This window comes from Ochotona curzoniae, unplaced genomic scaffold, assembly GCF_017591425.1.
Source record: "Ochotona curzoniae isolate NIBS_2020 unplaced genomic scaffold, NIBS_Ocur_1.0 scaffold_3890, whole genome shotgun sequence".
Classification (NCBI taxonomy): domain Eukaryota; kingdom Metazoa; phylum Chordata; class Mammalia; order Lagomorpha; family Ochotonidae; genus Ochotona; species Ochotona curzoniae.
In genome coordinates this window covers 17,628,775-17,646,998 of record NW_024467115.1, presented here as the reverse complement: position 1 = coordinate 17,646,998, position 18,224 = coordinate 17,628,775, and the positions used below count along the sequence as shown (strand labels likewise).

General features: G+C 40.2%; 1 protein-coding gene across 1 annotated transcript in view; it reads left to right on the top strand.

The window, feature by feature from the left end:
• Positions 1–18,224, top strand: part of MAP3K5 (mitogen-activated protein kinase kinase kinase 5) — a 223,629-nt gene that overhangs the window by 123,283 nt on the left and 82,122 nt on the right. Inside the window, exons 9-12 of the mRNA XM_040965413.1 lie at positions 936–1,095; positions 4,521–4,674; positions 8,355–8,462; positions 17,891–17,940. Coding sequence (XP_040821347.1) covers positions 936–1,095; positions 4,521–4,674; positions 8,355–8,462; positions 17,891–17,940 — 472 coding nt within the window. The remainder of the gene's footprint in view (positions 1–935; positions 1,096–4,520; positions 4,675–8,354; positions 8,463–17,890; positions 17,941–18,224) is intronic.

Genomic DNA, 18,224 nt, shown 5'->3' with positions numbered 1-18,224 from the left:
GCACTGAAGAGAAAGTCCTTGTCAGTTGCTTCAGGTAAGAGTGGAACTTGACGCAACATTGATTTGTCAGCACTTGAAATAGGCGTATCTTCTATCCCCAATAAATACACATTTGGAACTTTAGTGTAAGGAAATAATTGAACAAGTGCACAAAGCAGTTGTGCAACAATGTTTATGATAACAGAAAATTATCTGCATTAACATAAATACAACATGACACATCCATATACTATAACACTATTAACCATGTTTTGTACAAATACTGGCTGATGGAGTGTCCTATTTATGTGACAGATTTCTGCAAAGACTAATAGCCAACATTATAGAATGAAGTTTTGGATTGTAAGAAGAAGGCTGAAATTTTATTTCTAAATTATTTCTGTGATTTTATTCTTAACTATTTCCATTCCTAAATGTTCTGCATTGAGAGGGCTGGCACCATGGCTCCGTAGGCTATTTTCACCTGTGACACTGGCATCCCATGTGGGAACCGGTTCATGTCCCAGCTATTCCACTTCAGATCCAACTTCCTGCTTGTGGCCTGGGAAAGCAGTGGAGGAAGATGGACCCCTGCACCCATGTGGAAGACTCAGAGAGATTCTGACTCCTGGCTCAGCTCTGGATTGCTGCCATTTGGGGAGTGAACCAGTAGATGGCAGTTTCTCTCTCTCTCTCTCTTTCTCTCTCTCTCTCTCTGCCTTTCAAATTAAAATAGAAGAAATCTTTCAATAAAAGGTCTGCACTGATATATATGTTTTAAAGTAAAGAGTAATTTTCAGTTTATTCTTTCTAGCTTTCTGATTAGTCTTGCAATGATCTTGAGTCACTTTAATTAGAAACTTAACAAAGCTATTTTAATCTTGCTTTAGAGTGAACACTTAGCTCTGACTCTCTGTGATGTGTTCATGACATTTTGTTTTCTGTTTTCTTTCTAGGGGTGAAGCTAAGTAGCCTTCTTGGTAAAAAGGGAAGCTTAGAGAATCTCCAGAGCTACTGGGAAGTTGGATTTTTTCTGGGGGCTAGTGTCTTGGCCAATGACCACGTAAGAGTCATTCAAGCATCAGAAAAGCTTTTCAAACTGAAGACACCAGCATGGTAATCATAGACTCCTATGTGTTTATGCAGTTACTTGTAATAAGTAACCTCATATTGTACCCATATTAATTGAAGTGACAGTGAGGTTATTTCATGTGGTTATGGAATTGAACACAAAATTAAGAGATGAGATTCCTAAGGAAAAGAGATTAAATTACAGCCAGATGACTTTGGATGCAGAGTGTAGAGGCTGGTTGCTTACTTATCTTTTCTTCCACATTAGCCAACCCACTGATCGAGTTGAACAGTGTTGCACAAATCCTACAGAAAGCATCGTACCTACACCTGCGAGTGTGTGATTCAGCTTTGGGACTTGAGCCCGTGTTTCCATCCCTTCTTCTTGGGCTTCTGCTGCAAATGCTCCCCCTCCCCTTTGTTTCTCTTCCAATGTGTTCTGCACTTGAGGATTCTCATTCTTGATTTTCATTTCTTGTTATTATGGTGTGACGAATACATCTGGGTGTTTCCTAGAGAGGTTTTTGCCAATTTCAGATTATTCTTGGATAACACTCAAGGTGCATCATTATATGGAATTGGAGAGATGAAAGCATATTCCATCTGCATTTAGGACTGTTTTTTGAAACACAGACTGTATTTTGTATCATTTATAATGACTGATCACTTGCTGGAGAGTGTGAAAGGTCAGCAATGGCATATAGAGAGAATTTTTCCCTGAGAGCTCAGTGCCCATCATTGGCGATGTACAGAAACCCCTTGAGGAAATGACTGTCACAGTGAGACAATCATGGGGTCCTTAAAGGTTCCCTCCATTCAGTTTCCTCTCCAATATCACTCTCACAGTAATCTTTGTAAAGTGTATGCCTCGGGAGCAGAGGTTTAGCACAGTGGTTAAGTGATCTGCATCTCGTTTCAACATACCCAGATTGAACTCCTGGTTCTAGCTCCTGACTCCAGCTTCCAGCTAATGCACACACCAGGAGGTGGCAGTGATGGCTCAAGTATTGGGCTCTACGACTCATGTGGGAGTCCTGGATTAAGTTGCTAGCTAGTGTATTTGACCCAACCCAGTCCTGGCCATTGTAGCCCTTTGGGGAATGTACCAGCAGATGGGAGTCAGTCTCTCTCTTTCTCTTTCCCCTTTCTCCTCTTCCTTCCCCCTTTCTCCTCTCTGCCTCTGAAATTTTAAAAAGTAATGATTTTAACTTGCCTGAACTTTATGCCACACTGAAACCTCACTTCAGTCTACTGTGATGGTTCCTCACAGTTTATGGTCTGAAGTCCCTCTCCAGAGCGTGTCAAAGGTGGTTTACCCAGAGTCACTCCAACTTCAACTCCCATCATATCCGAATCCACACTCTCCTCTCTTCATTCTGAACATGACATTTGCTGCTTCTTGTGTTGGTGTCTCAGTACGTGCCAAATGTGCCACTTTCACTGCTCTAATCCACCTGTGGGGCACGCATGGGTCATTGTTTTTACAGCAGCCTCTAACATAAACTTTGTCTTACACCTAACTCCCTTCTCCCATGCCACTCTAGCTGCTGTATTATGTCTCTACTGACATTGTTTGTACAGTTTAAAAATTTTTAGCTCCAATTAGTTATATCTCTATTGATATTTATTCATGATGTTATAATACCTTTTTATGTTTGTTGCCACTGCATTGCATACAGCTTTTGAGAACTAGTGATTTGTTGACAGTATCATGTGCACAGTAGACATTAAGCAAATGAAATTAAATAGCCCATGCAACATGTTGCAAATGTACTGTGCTTTACACTAACCATTCTGATGGCACAAGTACTAAGAGCTTAAGGCTCTGATATCCTGGCTTCTGTTAATGAGAAAAAAAAATACCATTAGTAATTAAAGCCACAAAATTGTGCCTTAAGTTTCCATAAACTAAATATTTCTGAAATGTAAACTTTCTTGCTTGTGGTCTACAAAAGGCCTATGTAGCTATCACCTTGTCTGTTGATCTTGCTTCTTATTTTTCCTGCTTTCCTTTAATGCACCATCTGTCTTAGTGATTTGCGAATATTTGTGTAATATATCCATTGAATTGCTTCAGAGCAAAACAAAATCTTGTGTTGGGTACATTTGTTTCTTTTTAGACAAATGTGAATTTCTTCTTTTAATCTGTATTTGAGCAGCAGAAACAAGAAAAGGGAGACAGAGTGCTGCCACCTGCTGGTTCTCGCCTCAGCTGTCTGCAAGGGCTCTACACTGGGCCAACGCTCCCAGCTGGAAACACAGTCCTGCTGTCCCATGTGTGTGGCAGGCGCCCAGTCACCCCAGCCATCGTGACTGGCTCCCAGGGCTTGTATGAACAGAAAGCTGGAATCCGGAGCAGAGCCAGAACTGCAGTCCGGGCCCTCTGGTGTGGCATGTGGGCATTCCAAGCTGTGCCTTAACCACTAGGCCTAGTGCCTGACCCAAATGGTCTGTTTAGGAATGTTTCCTCAAGGAATCATACAAGAGAAATGCAAAACATTGTGGCAAAGGAGAACCAAAAGGTTGATCTGGGGACAAAACTGTTTTGAAAGGTGTGCAATATTTTGTATGTGGTATGGGTTTTTAAGATTTGTTATATTAAAAGGCATTGGTCAGGGTGATATTCTGCCAGCTCTGCCTTCAGACCAGAGATAGTCTCCCCCGGAAACCATTAAATTTTTCTGGACAATAAGATGCTGGACTCTATGCTTGCTATATGCTTGCAATGAAAGAATCTTGACTAGATTTGAACTGTAATACTGCAACAAGGTGGAGGAATCCAACATGGGAGGAGGGTAATGGGAGGGGTTAGGGAATCCCAGAGCCTGTGAAACTGTGTCACAAAATGAAATGTAATTAATAAAAAATGCATTGCCTAAGCAGAATATGGTCATTTTAAAAGTCATATTTTAAGTACATGTGTGGTCCCAGGCCAAGTTACTTAAAAGCTCTCTATAAGGCTTAGTTTTTTCATGTCTGAAAGGAGAGAAAATAATATTATAGCAGAGCAGGTTAAGCTTCCTTCTGGTGTCCTATATGAGTGCTGGTTTGAATTATAACTACAGCTGCTTCACTTTTAATCCGACTCTGCTAATGCATCTTGGAAAAAGCAGAAGATGGTCCAAGTATTTGGGCTTCTGCCAGCCACGTGGGAGACCCCAGTGGAGTTCCAGGCTCCTGGCTTTGACCTGGCCCATCCCCAGGTGTTGTGGCCAAGCACATGGAAGTGTCTCCTCTTTCTCTGACTCTCTCTGCATAACTAAGCCTTTCAAAGGAAAAAAAAATGACAATTTAGTCGATTCTATTGAATTTTTGTGAGATTTGCATGAGATACCAATCAAAGCATGGTGAATCTGAATATATAATTACGAATGCTTGTATGTAAATTACATTACAGAATAAAACTAGAATGCATTGAAACAAGTGGTTTTAACTTACCTGCACTATGTTTGATATCTTTTTCTTCTCAGGTACCTCAAGTCTATGGTAGAGACAATTTTGATCTATAAACATTTTGTGAAATTGACTACAGAACAGCCTGTGGCCAAGCAGGAACTTGTGGACTTTTGGATGGATTTCTTGGTTGAGGCCACAAAAACAGATGTTACAGTAGTTAGGTTTCCAGTGAGTACGCTTGGTTTAACTCTAAGTACACTTTGTGTTATTGCTTTGATTGGAGGAGTGTCCGCACTGAGCTTGGAACAATTCTAGCATGCTGGTGTCCTTGCCCTCCGACTGCCAGCATCTGGTTAGTATTTAGGTTTTCTGCAAATGGGTGTACTTTAGCTTACTTGTAAAAATAACTTCTTGAGAACCCAAGGAAAAGTATACATTCTTCTGTTTTTGCCATGGGATTCAAGTGGTTCTTTTTGATTAAGTGGTACAGTGTGCTTCCCAGACAATGAAAAGATGATCTCCTGGTTAGCCCGGAGAGTCGTCTCTTCAGACTACACAGGTACTTGTAGTGATGCTGTATTACTGCTGACATTGCACTCAGTAGCATCGTCATCGCGATGATGAGGAGTGCCGGGCTCACCTGTGCTGCTGAATGGTCTCTACCACTCATTACCCAAGTACTTGAGAGCCTCAGTCACTCTTTTGATCATGGAAAGTGACAACTTAATAGTTTCTGATCCACAGCTCATTTGGACCGTTCTCTGGTGAAATGTCTGTGTGTGTGTGCTTCAAGAAGCTCAGGGGGAAAAGGATCAAAAAGTATTTTGCTGCGCACAATTTTGAAACCCATGCCTAGTTTTTCCATAATGTGTGCTATCTATGGACTTTTTGAAGACTTTCCCTTATATGTGTGTATTTAAATGTGGAGCACGCACACACACAACACATGAATGCTTTTTAAAAATAGTGTTTCCATTGTCTCATCTGATGCCCCCTTCTCCAGAGATTTCTCAGAATACCATCCAGAGCAGTAGTGTTTTCGTGTCCAAGTCAAGAGTTATTGATGATTCACAGCGTGTTTACATGTCTTTCTGTGGCAGAGTCATGTCACACATCGCTCTGCTTGAGCCCTCTCATCTCGATCTTCCATGAGAGGTAGCAACAGTTCTCAATTCTTTTTGATAAGTCTTGGTTTCTAGCTCTTGTTGCTAGGATCATCTGCTTCATTTAATTAAGTCCCTGGCTGGCATTAACATGCTTTGCTTGCTTTGGCTTCCAGACGAAGCCAGATGAACTCAGCAGGCTCCTTAATTGAAAAGCCTTTGAAACTGAAATATTTCACTTTGCTTTCTAGACCAGAGAACAGGTAGTCTAGAAAAATCCGTACGTTGGAGTGAGCTGGCAGCCTGCTGCCAGCTGGTGCTTGGAGCAGCAGTAAATGCAGTGGTGAGAGAAGGGAGCACCTACCTGTTCACTGGGTCAGCTAGAAACAGACTGTGGTGACAGGAAGCTATTTATATTAGCCACTTTGAGCTAATTTGGTTGAAGATAAATTTGAATGTCATAATTAAATAAACGAATGTAAAAAAGTGTAACTAGAAAATACTAGGTAAGAAGGAGACTATTAACTAAGTTTCCTGAAGAGAAATAGAATTACTCTGTGTCCACAAATCCAAACAACTGAAAGTCAGATATGTTCAGGAGATGGAAATATGTCTGTACTGAAAGACTTACTTTTCTTGTCATCTTTTCTTATGGAGTGTAGTATGGCAATCATTTATATAGCACCTATATTGTGTTAGATGTTATAAGTAATCTGCAGATGATTTTGTGCAAAGTTTACTTTGGCACAAAAATTTTCAAATCCATGTATAGCTTTTTTGTAATGTACATTTTCCATGAATTTTTGATAAAACCTTTCATTTTCTTATTTGCCAGTGAGGAGATTTGCACAATGATTTGGGAAACCTACTTCTATGACCTGTTATTAAGTTTGTAGTCACTGGGATGCTCAGATGTGTTGGCATCAGTTCCACAAGATTGAGACTTTGTTGCTAGTGCTTGTCAGTAACATGTCACTTTGTTTTTCTTGGAACTTGCACCTGGATTCACCTGCTGAGTGGATTCCTGTGTTAGACTATGACCCTGGTAGGCTCTCACTGTGTATTTGTGATATGAAGGCACTTTTAAAAGATTTCTGGGAAATAAAATTAAAAGATAAGTCTATTTTGGTGCAATTTAAAAGGAATTCATACAATTGTTTCATAATATGCATTTTCTGTAAACTTTTTGAGAATTTCTTATGTATGGATTTCAAAATTTTTATGTAAAATTAACTTTTTATTGCATTTCTAATGAATAAATTAAATATTTATTGATTGATTGATATGAAAGGCAGAGTTACAGAAGAGGAAGAGACAGAGAGGGCTTCCATCTACTTATTCACCCCTCAGAAGGCTACAGTGGCTGGGGCTGTGCCAGAGGAAACCAGGAACTTCTTTCAGGTCTTCCACATGGGTGCAGGGACCCAAGCATTTGGGCCATCTTCTGCTGCTCTCCTAGGCACATCAGCAGAAACCTGGACCACTTTTATGGGATCCCAACATTTTAGGCACTGCTTAATCCACTGTGCCATAGTGCCTGCCCCTCCACAATATAATCTCATCTGTCCCTTTATTTTTCATTACTAAAACCTGAATTGTTTGAGCCCTTAAACTTGTTATGCTCAAAGAGAAAAAAATAATTTGTCTTTGGGACCCCTTCATCTAATTCTCAGGACTTTGCCATATGTAAATGACACATTTAAATAAAAAATAAATTCAGTTTGTGATATTGCTGGGAATCGATTTCCTGACCAAATTCTCCTGCCTTCTTACTTATATTCTAATGCATTTTGAATTTATAATTTTTTTTCATGGTGCTTTTGGAAGGACTTTTCCTCCACCATTTTTTCGTAAACACAGCTGGTTCAGTGTTGGTTCTGAACCTAATTTTCTTAAATTTTAAGCAGTAGAACTTTAGCAAGAATTGTTCCATTTTCACTGATAATTAAGTTATAAGTCTACATAGAAAAGCTGGGTTAGATAGGTGCCTTTGAGTACTTGATAATTACAGCTTCTTCGGAACCAGGACTTGTGTGTTATTTTAATACTATTCTTTTCTGATGTGAGATGTTAGTAATAATAGGATACCTCAAAGGCCAGCCTTTGATGGAAACCCTCAACTCACTTATCAGATGCCCCACATCTATCTCTCAAATAGAGCACATTTTAGTTCTTTTTCTCTCTCAAGGCTAAATATATCATTATTGAAGGTTCCTGGTTTATCTTGAACATTATACAAAGCTATTTTTACTGTTTCATGAGGCTGTGTCTCTCTTTGATGCACACACACACACCTCTTTCAATAATCCAAATCATTTCTAAATTCACTCACACTGGTGCTAAAATCATGCTGTGGTACTACATCTTTATGATAAAGTGTGACAGCAGGAACCTAAAATAAGTAGGTGACATTCTGTGTATGGAATCTTTCCTGTGTTCAAAATTATTTGTTTTACCACGCTTCTGCTTTCCTTTGACACTTTTATATTTATAGAGATAGCTCATGTCCTTCATGCTAAAATATAGGATTTCAAAAAGTATCCTTAAAAGATTCCTTGGGAATAATCCATTGCCAATTTCATTAGCAATACAAAATGAAGCATTATTGTACCCTATGATCATTGCATAATTCCATAAGATGCTCAAAGGAGTAATAAGAATGGCTGTAAATGGAAGTTTAAGTGGTTTAATCCAGCAGTGCATTCAGAGCTTGATCTGATCATCTTGTGTTGGTTCCTTATAGCAGCTCTAAGTGGTTTAAATCTGAAGACACTGACTTGAGTTTCTTTGCCTTATGTGTTCAAGGTATTAATATTAGAACCAACCAAAATCTACCAACCTTCATATTTGTCTATCAACAACGAAGTCGAGGAAAAGACGATATCTATTTGGCACGTGCTTCCTGACGACAAGGTAAATTGTGCAGTTATTAGACAGAAGTTTTACTAATTCAGTACTTTATGCTCTTATAGTATTTACCTACTTCAGCCAGTGACTGGGATTGGCCTGTGTGGTTAAGAAAGAGATTGACTATGTGTTTATCTTGGCATAAATCCATTCCGTAATATACTATGTTCAATTTGAGTTAAGAATTGCGTTTAGTAATGAATATATAGCTGAACCGTGTGGATATTTATGCTATGTAGTGTGACAACGCAGACATTTTGTTTTTAAGTTTATGCTATGAATTGAATTTTGCACACAAGAACTAATATGCAGGATACATAATGTGTATGATGCATATCTTAATTGTAGAAACCACATCCAAATAATGCCACTTGTAGTCCTACACTGCTACCATCATAGTTATCATTACATTGTACTGTTTGGTTATCTAAATAGCTGCTTGAGTTCAAATTAACCACTGACTCATTGTGGTAATAAGGTAGGTTGTGCTACCATTTGATTCGGAAGGATCCTTTTTGAAATTTGGGAGAGAAAGGGACAGACAGACAAAAGAAGAAAGAGAGAAAAATTCCCAACGCAAGTGTATACAGTGGATAGGACTGGGCAGGGGCTGAAGCCTGGAGATGGAAACTCAATCCAGCTTGGGTGGCAGGAACTCGACTAATTAAGCCATCACTGTGGAATCAGGAGCTGGTGCCAAGTGTGAAGCCCAGGTACTTCAGTGTGAACTGTGGACGTCTTTACGTCTGTCTCAATTGCTAGGCTAAATGGCTCCCAGTAGGATCCTAAGCACACATTTCTGCTTAGAGCAGTCACGTGATTAAGCCTTTCTATGTTTGCATTTCAGAGGTTTTAATGCATGTACAAATCATCTTACTGTTTTTAATTAATAAAAACCTTTTAAGGCCTGTCCACTGGATAGATCACAGAATTGAGGAGAGTCTTATGGAAAAATCGTTTGCGTGTGTGTCTGTGGTTGCTTTCTAAGATGCCCGTATAATTTTCTGCAATCAACATTTATTCACTGTTCATGTAACAAAATACATTGAACACTTAACTCTGTGTCAGGAACTATCAGGTTTTATGCTTGACAGCTGAGGAATAGCTGTGTATGAAAAAAACAAAATTCCTGCCCTTATGTTGCTTGCACTGTACTTGGAGAAGCAGTAAGTCAGTAATCAAAATATGTAGCTGTACTCAGTAGTGATTAAAAGGAAAAATAAAACAGGAGATGAAATCAAGAAGTTTACTTGGAGATGTGGGGTTGAATTTCTAGAAAAATCATTTTTAGAAATTTTTAGAAGTGTGAACTTTGAGTTGTTCATATCCTATTGGGCAACTTGGCTTCTTCAAGCTGCAATGCCCTTATTTGTAAAATAGGATCATGATAATAATACCTACCTCAAAAGCTTGTGAAGATCTTTTATAAACTTGAAGCATTTCACAGACTATGACATTAAAGAGATTGAACAGAAGGGAAACAGGGAAAGCTTGGAGAGAGAAAATAAAATAATACCAATATATTTCACAGAGCCTGGTTTATAATAAGTGTTCAGTATGTGATAAAAACAGTAACAATAATGATGAAGTTATTTTCCCGGAGTTCATGAAAAGCAGAATTTAAAGATAGCATTTATCTTGGTGCAAAAAAAAAAAAATCGAAATCCTTGCATATAAGGGATCTCCAGAAAGAAGTTCATGACAAATGCCTGTTAGGAAAAAATAAATATATCTGATTTTCCATTTACGCAGGTATTGCAACATTCAGTTTACATGACTAAGTGCTAAATCCCAGAATGTGATGTTTAAATCAATAAGAGGTGATCTTTGGGAAGGCACTGGTATTCCGTTAGGGCACACACCTGCTGAGTGTCACATTCACCTGAGCTGGAATCTTTTATACTTATAATGATGCTTTCCCTAGCATGTGTTAATGAAGATCTCTATATGGTTCTTAGCCATGGTTGTTGGAAACAGTATTAATAAGGCATGTGAGTATACTAAATCATTAAATTGTAGTAGTTGAGAAAAGTCACCATATCTGCTATTATGACCAAGCTACCTCCCAAGGAATGTATTTTTCAAAGTGTGGATTCCTGCAACACCAGCAATGTAGTGAGCCAAGGAGCTGATTTTTTTTTTAAGTTTTTTTTTTGTTTTGTTTTTTAGTTAGAAAGTCATATATACAGGGAGAAGGAGATACAGAAAGGAAGATCTTCTGTCCACTGATTTACTCCCCAAATAGTTGCAATGGCCAGAGCTCAGCCGACCTGAAGCCAGGAGCCAAGAGCTTCTAACAGGTGTCCCAGGCTGGTGCAGGGTCACAAGGCTTTGGGCTATCCTCTGCTGCTTTCCCAGGCCACAAGCAGGGAGCTTAATGGGAAGCAGGGGTGTTGGGACACGAACCAGCACCCATATGAGATCCCTGCACTTTAACCTGAGGACTTTAGCTGCCAGGCTACTGCGCTGGGCCCCTAGGAGCTGATTTTAAATGCAAATTTGTAGTCTACTTTTCAGAGCTACTGAACAGTCTCAAACCTCACATAGCATGTTCCCACCTGTTATGGTTTGAGCAAGATTGGACTCCTGAACCCATGCAGCTATTTAGTCCTCAGTCATAATGGTGGGAGTGAGCACTTAATGCAATTATGGTGTTTAGGAGGTGGGTCATGTGCGGGCTCCTTAGATTGGTGCAGCGGGGTGCCTTTGGGAGCTTGTTCTCTCGTGAGAGGATTGGTTCTAAAAGCCAAGTTGGTTCCCACTTTGTCCCACGCTTCCTGGTTTTCCATTCCATCCTTTCTTCATGCTCTACCACTTATCAGAGTCCAAAATAATGTGACCACTTAATGTGGGACTATGAACCTCCAGTACCATGAATGCAAATCAACTTCCTTGCTTCATAAGTGGTTTCTGTGAGGTATTTTGTTGAAGTAAAGAAAACCAGACTGATACACTCTACCTTGGGAAGTTGAACAGGAAAATCAACACATTCGGTCTGTAATCTAGTAAGAAGACTGTCCTGTACTTTGATGTTCCTTAATCAGCTGGAACAGGCCCAGATGCCAATCTTTTGACCTCTGTCAGAGAGGGGCATGAAGTCCTCTGTCCCATTACCATCATTTCCAGAAAGGCAGTATCATGTGTTTGAAATGACTAGATGTTGAGTAGCATACTAAGTTCATCTTGTTTTGTAAGTGATTATATGTTGGGATAAACTTGCTCATGTTATTTGCTAACTTGGCAAACATGTTTAATGTTAATAACATAAAACTAAGACAGGCATGTGGAGAACCATCCATTCTCAATCCCAAATCTACATAGTAGCATTGAGGAATACTTGGTGAGTCTCTCAGAAGTGTGATCCTGTTCATAGCCCAGTCTCCGAAACCCCAAACTTGCCAGTACTTTCACAAGACATTCTACAGTAAGTACATCAAAATCTTAAATCCCACTTAAAGATCTAATGAGAATCTTCAAAACAAGCCCCAACTACACATACAAGTTGTTGGCCACTATGAGCAAATAGAAATTTGATTCTTTTTCATTATTAGAAATATGAATTAAAAATATAAGCACTTGAAGTACTGATTTGTTCTTAACATAAAGCTTCCTAGATAATGACCTCCTATGGCAGATTTTCAGCCAAGTGCAGAGAAAAGGCCAAATGAAGTCATCAACCCAGCCCATTTCCCAGAGCATCAGCTACACCTGATGGAAACACTGTGGAGATGCTAGTGGAGCACATCATTTGTGAGTTCTGTGGCTCCTGAGTCCTTGCTGGTTAGTGTGCAACACTGTGTGAGATGTTGGCTGCAGCTGAGCAAGGAGGAAGTGGAGGAAGGCCTGGAGTCCTTAGAGAAGGTTGTAGAAAGGAAGCAGAAGCTGGACTTTGACGCTGGGTAGAACCTGAAGAGAAGTGGGACAAGGGAAGACAGTTTGAGCTTGAAGAACAGGGCAGGATTCTAGAAAACACACCAATGGGATGTAAGCAAGAGCTATGATGGCTGTGACTTGACTCACAAGGAGGTGATGACTCTAGAGCCCTACATAAGCTAGGAAGCAGAATTTAGACACGTAATGGCAGGAAACAAGGCATCCCTAAAGTTTCTTAAAAATCTGAGAGCATGCATGAAGGCAAAACAGAGAAGGAATTAAGAAGACAGACTGTTAGGCCTGGTGGGATAGCATAGTGGTTACAGTCCTCGCCTTGCACGTCTGGGATCCCATACGGGCGCCAGTTCTAATGCCGGCAGCCCTGCTTCACATCCAGCTCCCTGCTTGTGGCCTGGGAAAGCAGTTGAGGATGGCCCAAAGCCATGGAACCCTGCACCCACGTGGGAGACCTAGAAAGAAGTTCCTAGCTCCTGGCTTTGGATTGGCTCAGTTCTGGCCATTGCAGTTACTTGGGGGATGAACCATTGGATGGAAGATCTTCCTCTCTGTCTCTCCTCCTCTGTATATCTGCCTTTCCAATAAAAATAAATAAATCTTTAAAAAAAAGAAGAAGAAGAAGAAGACAGTCTGTCTCAAACTGTACAAGTATGAAAGCTGGAGTTGGCTTACTTGCTTTATCACCTGGGCCATCCACTTCAACTCCTCCTGCTTTGAGAAGGAGGTACAAAACATGTAAAACATGAAAATAGGTACTGGAATTGTTAGGAAGAGTAAGTTAGATAATCAATGCAAAGCACTTAGCCCAGTGCTAAATGGCAGGGATCAAGTGCTTCATTGTGGTTGTTGTCATAGTATACAATGTATCTGGCCTTGGCATTAGAGTTCAGAAGTCCTGGAGTCTGGGGGGGTCACAAAGACTGTTAGAGGAATTGGGGAGACCTTAGTCTTGGATCATGTGATTGTGACTACAGAGGGACAGGTCCTTTGGAAAGAAAGGTGAATGACCTACTCGCCAAGGAGGAAGAAAAATTAAAAGCAGGAATATGTATAAAATTACTGCATTTTTAAAATTCTTCTATTTATTTGTAAGGCAAAGTGATGGAGAGATCTTCCTTCCTCAGGGTCACTGCCCAAATGGCCACATCAGTCAAAACATGAATGAATCTCTGAGTGTGTTAGTAACGTCGGAATGGTGGTTAGAGGAGAAACTAGTTCATAAGACTTTGGACTATGGCTTTGTTTAGTTTGAACTGCTGGCATGACTTCATTGCAATCATCCTGAGATAAATTTAAGAATAGTCAATATATTACCTAGTTGCTATTAATATTGCTTGAATGCACAGCATTTTATTTATGTTGTTTTTCAAGAACACACACGTTCTCAGAAGTAACAGTTGAAACCACAGAAACTGACACAGCTAGGAGGCATGAACACGAAGAAAGGCAAGATCAAGAGATTTGCAGAGGCTTCATTAGAAAGCGTGAGGTTATTCGAGGACACTTGGAAACCAAATGGGGCTGTAGGAATTAGCGATTAGCAAAGCCCAAGAATCGGCAGAGAGCCAGGAGAACTTGGAAGACAGAAAGGGAATAGAAGGGAGGCCAGAGATTTTTGGAAAAATGAGTACCATTTCCAAGTAGCTGTTACTGATTTCTCCGTCCTGGAGGTTCTTCATCTAATAAAGTGAGCCCTATGCTGATTCACTTATGTTCTGAGGCAGTTATAGGGACAAGTTTTATATTGTGTCAGGAAGTGTGTGTATTAACATACAGGTGAATGCAGGAGGAAGGCTTGGATTGCCACGTTTCTTCTTTACCCTCTTTGACCTAGGGAGTCAATTTGCATGGTCTGCATTGCAGTAACCTCTAGTGATAAAAATTCTCCTTGTGCACACAAACATTTAAACTTCCTGACATCCTTTTCCATTTGGAACTTGCGGCGTTCTCTGCAAACCCTCCTTGTATCCATAATATATTCATCATCATTGCTATTTGTTGCATTTTTAAAAATAGAAGTAGTGAAATTGGAAGACAGCAATAAAAATAAGAAAACTTTATTATTACTATGTTAATTTTAAATGTCTATGAGACCATAGTTAGACATCAGATAAACAACCAATTAAGTGGGTTTTCTGCTAAAGCAGGAAGTGAGTTGTATTGCTAATAGAATGTTTTGATTTTTTTTCTTCTAAAAGTAAAACAGAGAATGTTGCATTTCATCGATCATTTTTCTCTCTGTCCTCACTCCCTGTCTCAGTATTTTCCCCCTAACATGTGGATTGAACAGTTCCATGAGCAAAGAGGAACTTTATGCTGTCGTTCTCAAAACTTAACTTATGTTGTATGCCAATTATTCCCCATTCCCCAGGACTCTTCTGGTGCTACTTCACATTCTGGGGCAAGATTAATTGAAATCTCAACCTTTTTAACAGTTTCTCTCTTTGTTCAGTGTATGGTTCCTGTGTAAAGTAAGCTTGTACTTGAACAAAATCTACCTGTGCAAGGAAAGCAAAAGCAAACACCTGGACATTGAGACAAAGAGAAGCTACTTATAATACTTATCTCCTTTGCAATGTCCTTCAGCTCCCAACCAAAGTAGCTTGAGGGCCCGGCGCAGTGGCGCAAGTGGTTAAAGGTCCTCGCCTAGCATGCCCGGGATCCCATATGGGCGCCGGTTCTAATCCCGGCAGCCCCACTTCCCTTCCAGCTCCCTGCCTGTGGCCCGGGAAGGCAGTCTAGGACGTCCCAGGGCTTTGGGAACCTGCACCCTGTGGGAGACCCGGAGGAGGCTCTTGGCTTAGTATCGACCCGTTGCGCTCACTTGGGGAGTGAATCATCGGATGGAAGATCTTCCTCTCTGTCTCTCCTCTCTGTATATCTGCCTTTCCAATGAAAAAATAATAAAAATAAATCATTAAATGGAAAGTAGCTTGAAAAATAAAGAAACAATATTCCACATTTCAAGAAATTCTGAAGTAGGGCCATCCTGAGAGTAACTTCAGTGTCACTAGCTTCTGTGCCTAGTTTGGACTTTCCTCGTATAGTCTTAAACAGCTGCTCCAAGCATCACCTCAGACCATAGCGTTCCAGGGAGAGGGTCAGAAGCCCAACCCCCTTCAGTGTGTCATCTCACCATGTCTAAACAAATAACCAGCTAGGGAAAAGACTTCACCATGGCCAGGTTAAACTAATCAGTTTCACGTGCTTCAACATTGCCAGCTGAACCTGAACTTTTTTTTTTTTTTTGTCTGTTTGCAGAGAAGGAAGCAATGGCTGTTGCCTATGGAACCAATGGTGCCTGCCACAGTGTGGTTCCTGCCACTGAACTCAGTATTAAGTCTCAGATCTTAATCTTGCCTTAATGGAGGCCTCAGATCTACAGCTGTCAGTTCCTAGAAAATGGTGCTTGTTCTGATAAAATGAGGGTGAACTGGGGTATGAAGCCTGCTGGGACTACCTAGTGTTGGAGCAGTTTAACCGGCCGTGGTTTTGTAGCTCTCCAGCGCCTCTGTGTGGTGAACCCCATTAGCAAGACAGGGAGGGAGGGAGACCTTTTTCCCATTTCATTTCCTCCATCCTGGGGAAATGAAACATACCCCAGCAACCTTGGCAACCTTTCAGAATCAAGCATTTTCTAAGTACTCTCCTGTTCTACAAAACGAGCCCCATCAGTTTGAGATATCTCTCTGTAGCCGACTCAGGCTGGAGCCAACAGAGGACAAGGCTGGCCTAAGCTGGAAGAGCAGTTGGACCCATACGTCTTGGCATTTGCCAGCTGTTGTATGCAGGGACAACTTTGCACACTGCCTTTGCCTGTTCGGTGTTTAGCCCCTATTGGACCTTGACATGATCTTGGCAGGCAGCTCATTATATGCAAGTAGTGGACAGGTTAGGGCCACAGGGTCCTGTCTGTAGCTAGAAGTTCACCTGAGGCTCAAGGAATTTAGAAGCAACTTTCCAGCTTGTCAATTGAGGCTGTAGGCTGCTGCGTTAATTCCATTCTCTGGAATTCATGTTAAGAGAACCATCTTCCATGAGCACATTTCTGTGGCATTTTCCTTCCTTCCCTGGATTCTGTGCAGAACAAAATTTACTCCATAATAGCTCAATTCACATTCCCATGACCTGACAGATGTGAATTGAAATCAATCTTTTACTACACTGGGCTTAAGAGGATCTGTTTTTATTTCAAGTTGCAACAGCCTAGCAATGAACAAGGGGCTGAGGATAAGAACAGTGGCTTTTCTGTTGCTTCGGCCAAGAGAATTTGGAGCCACCTCAGAGCCACAAGATTGTCATACCCATTTCTCTAGCCTAACCAAGGCCTCAGCTACGGGCAGTGGGTGGATAAGAGGCTCTTCAACATTTAAGGAATTGAACTACACTGTGATTGGTCTCTGTACAATACTTGCCAGATTTAGATACATGTAACACTTATGTTTTTTCTGTAGAAATGTTTGTGCTATTTATTTTGTATAGTTGTCAAATATTTTTATAGGAAAAAACATTCAGCATGTCCTTTACTTACTTAATTTAGGAACTTATGAACTTGATAAAATTTTAATTTAGCTTTAGAGATAAACTCAAAAAAAGCAAATTATAACTCTTTTTTCCCATCTTGGACCTTTAAATCATGCATGTTTATCATATGGTAAGCCAATTTTTTATATTCAAACTTGCTGGCATATTGAATTTTGCATAAATTAGGTAGCAAACCCTTATAGCTGTAATGAATACTACACCATGAGAACACTGTGGATAGGTGAATGTGCTATACATATGTGAAGAGATATACATATACTCTGCCAATTTCTAAGGAAATACAATTGTCAGTTTAACTGGAAAGTCTACCTAAATTGAATTCAGAAATTAATATCCTTAAAACATTGCAGAACTTTTACTCAGGTTAATGTTTTTCTTTCTCACAAGAGAACTATTGTTGGACTATTATAAGGCAATAATCGCCGAGTTGTTTGTCTCAAAAATTAACACACAACAATCTTCACTAAAAATTCAGTTTCAGAATTCAGTGAACTGGAATGGGTATTTGGCCACTCAACTGTTAAGTTGACATGCCTGTTAGATGTATGTGGAGTGTCTGGGTTCAAGCACCAGCTCTGGCCCTGATTCTAGCTTCCTGCTAAAGCATGCTCTTGTGAGGCAAGGGTTGAGGTCTTAAGGAATTGGGTCCTGGCCACCTGTGTGGGAAACCTGCACTGAATTCCAGGTCCCAATTAGAATGGCATACACTGGGCTGCGGTTGGGTGATAGAGCCCCTGTAATAAATAAAAATGTAAGAATTTAATGAGATGTTTACCTAGGTTCTTTTGGAAGCTGCCTTACTGAAGTACAGAAATTATGAACTAGATATCACCTTTGTGACTTGAGTATGAAGTGGAGTTTCCATCAGATAATTTGTTCTTGAATTATGCTGTAGAAGAAAATTACTCTAAATTGTTAAAAAGCAATAAAGCCAAATGTTGTTGTCTTGTTTACTCGTGGTTGGCTCAACATGCTGCTGATCTTCTGTGGTTTTACAGAAAGGCATTCATGAGTGGAATTTCAGTGCTGCCTCAGTCCGGGGAGTGAGGTATGTTTCATTGGTGCATTTGGTTTATTTAGAAGAATGTTTTTTATTGTATATTTATGACTGGATGAGACTTTCAGCTGTGATTTTTAAAAGAGTACATGTTTCAAGAATTCTTACACTGATGAAGATGCTCAGCCTTCTTCAGTCCCAAAACTGATTCTATGATGACAAGATTTGCAGAAGTTGTACACTGTTGGTTGAACTGATGCCATGTAAACCATAGTGACTAGATATTGAATACAAACTTCAGACCAGAATCAAGATACAGATAAATGGAAACTACG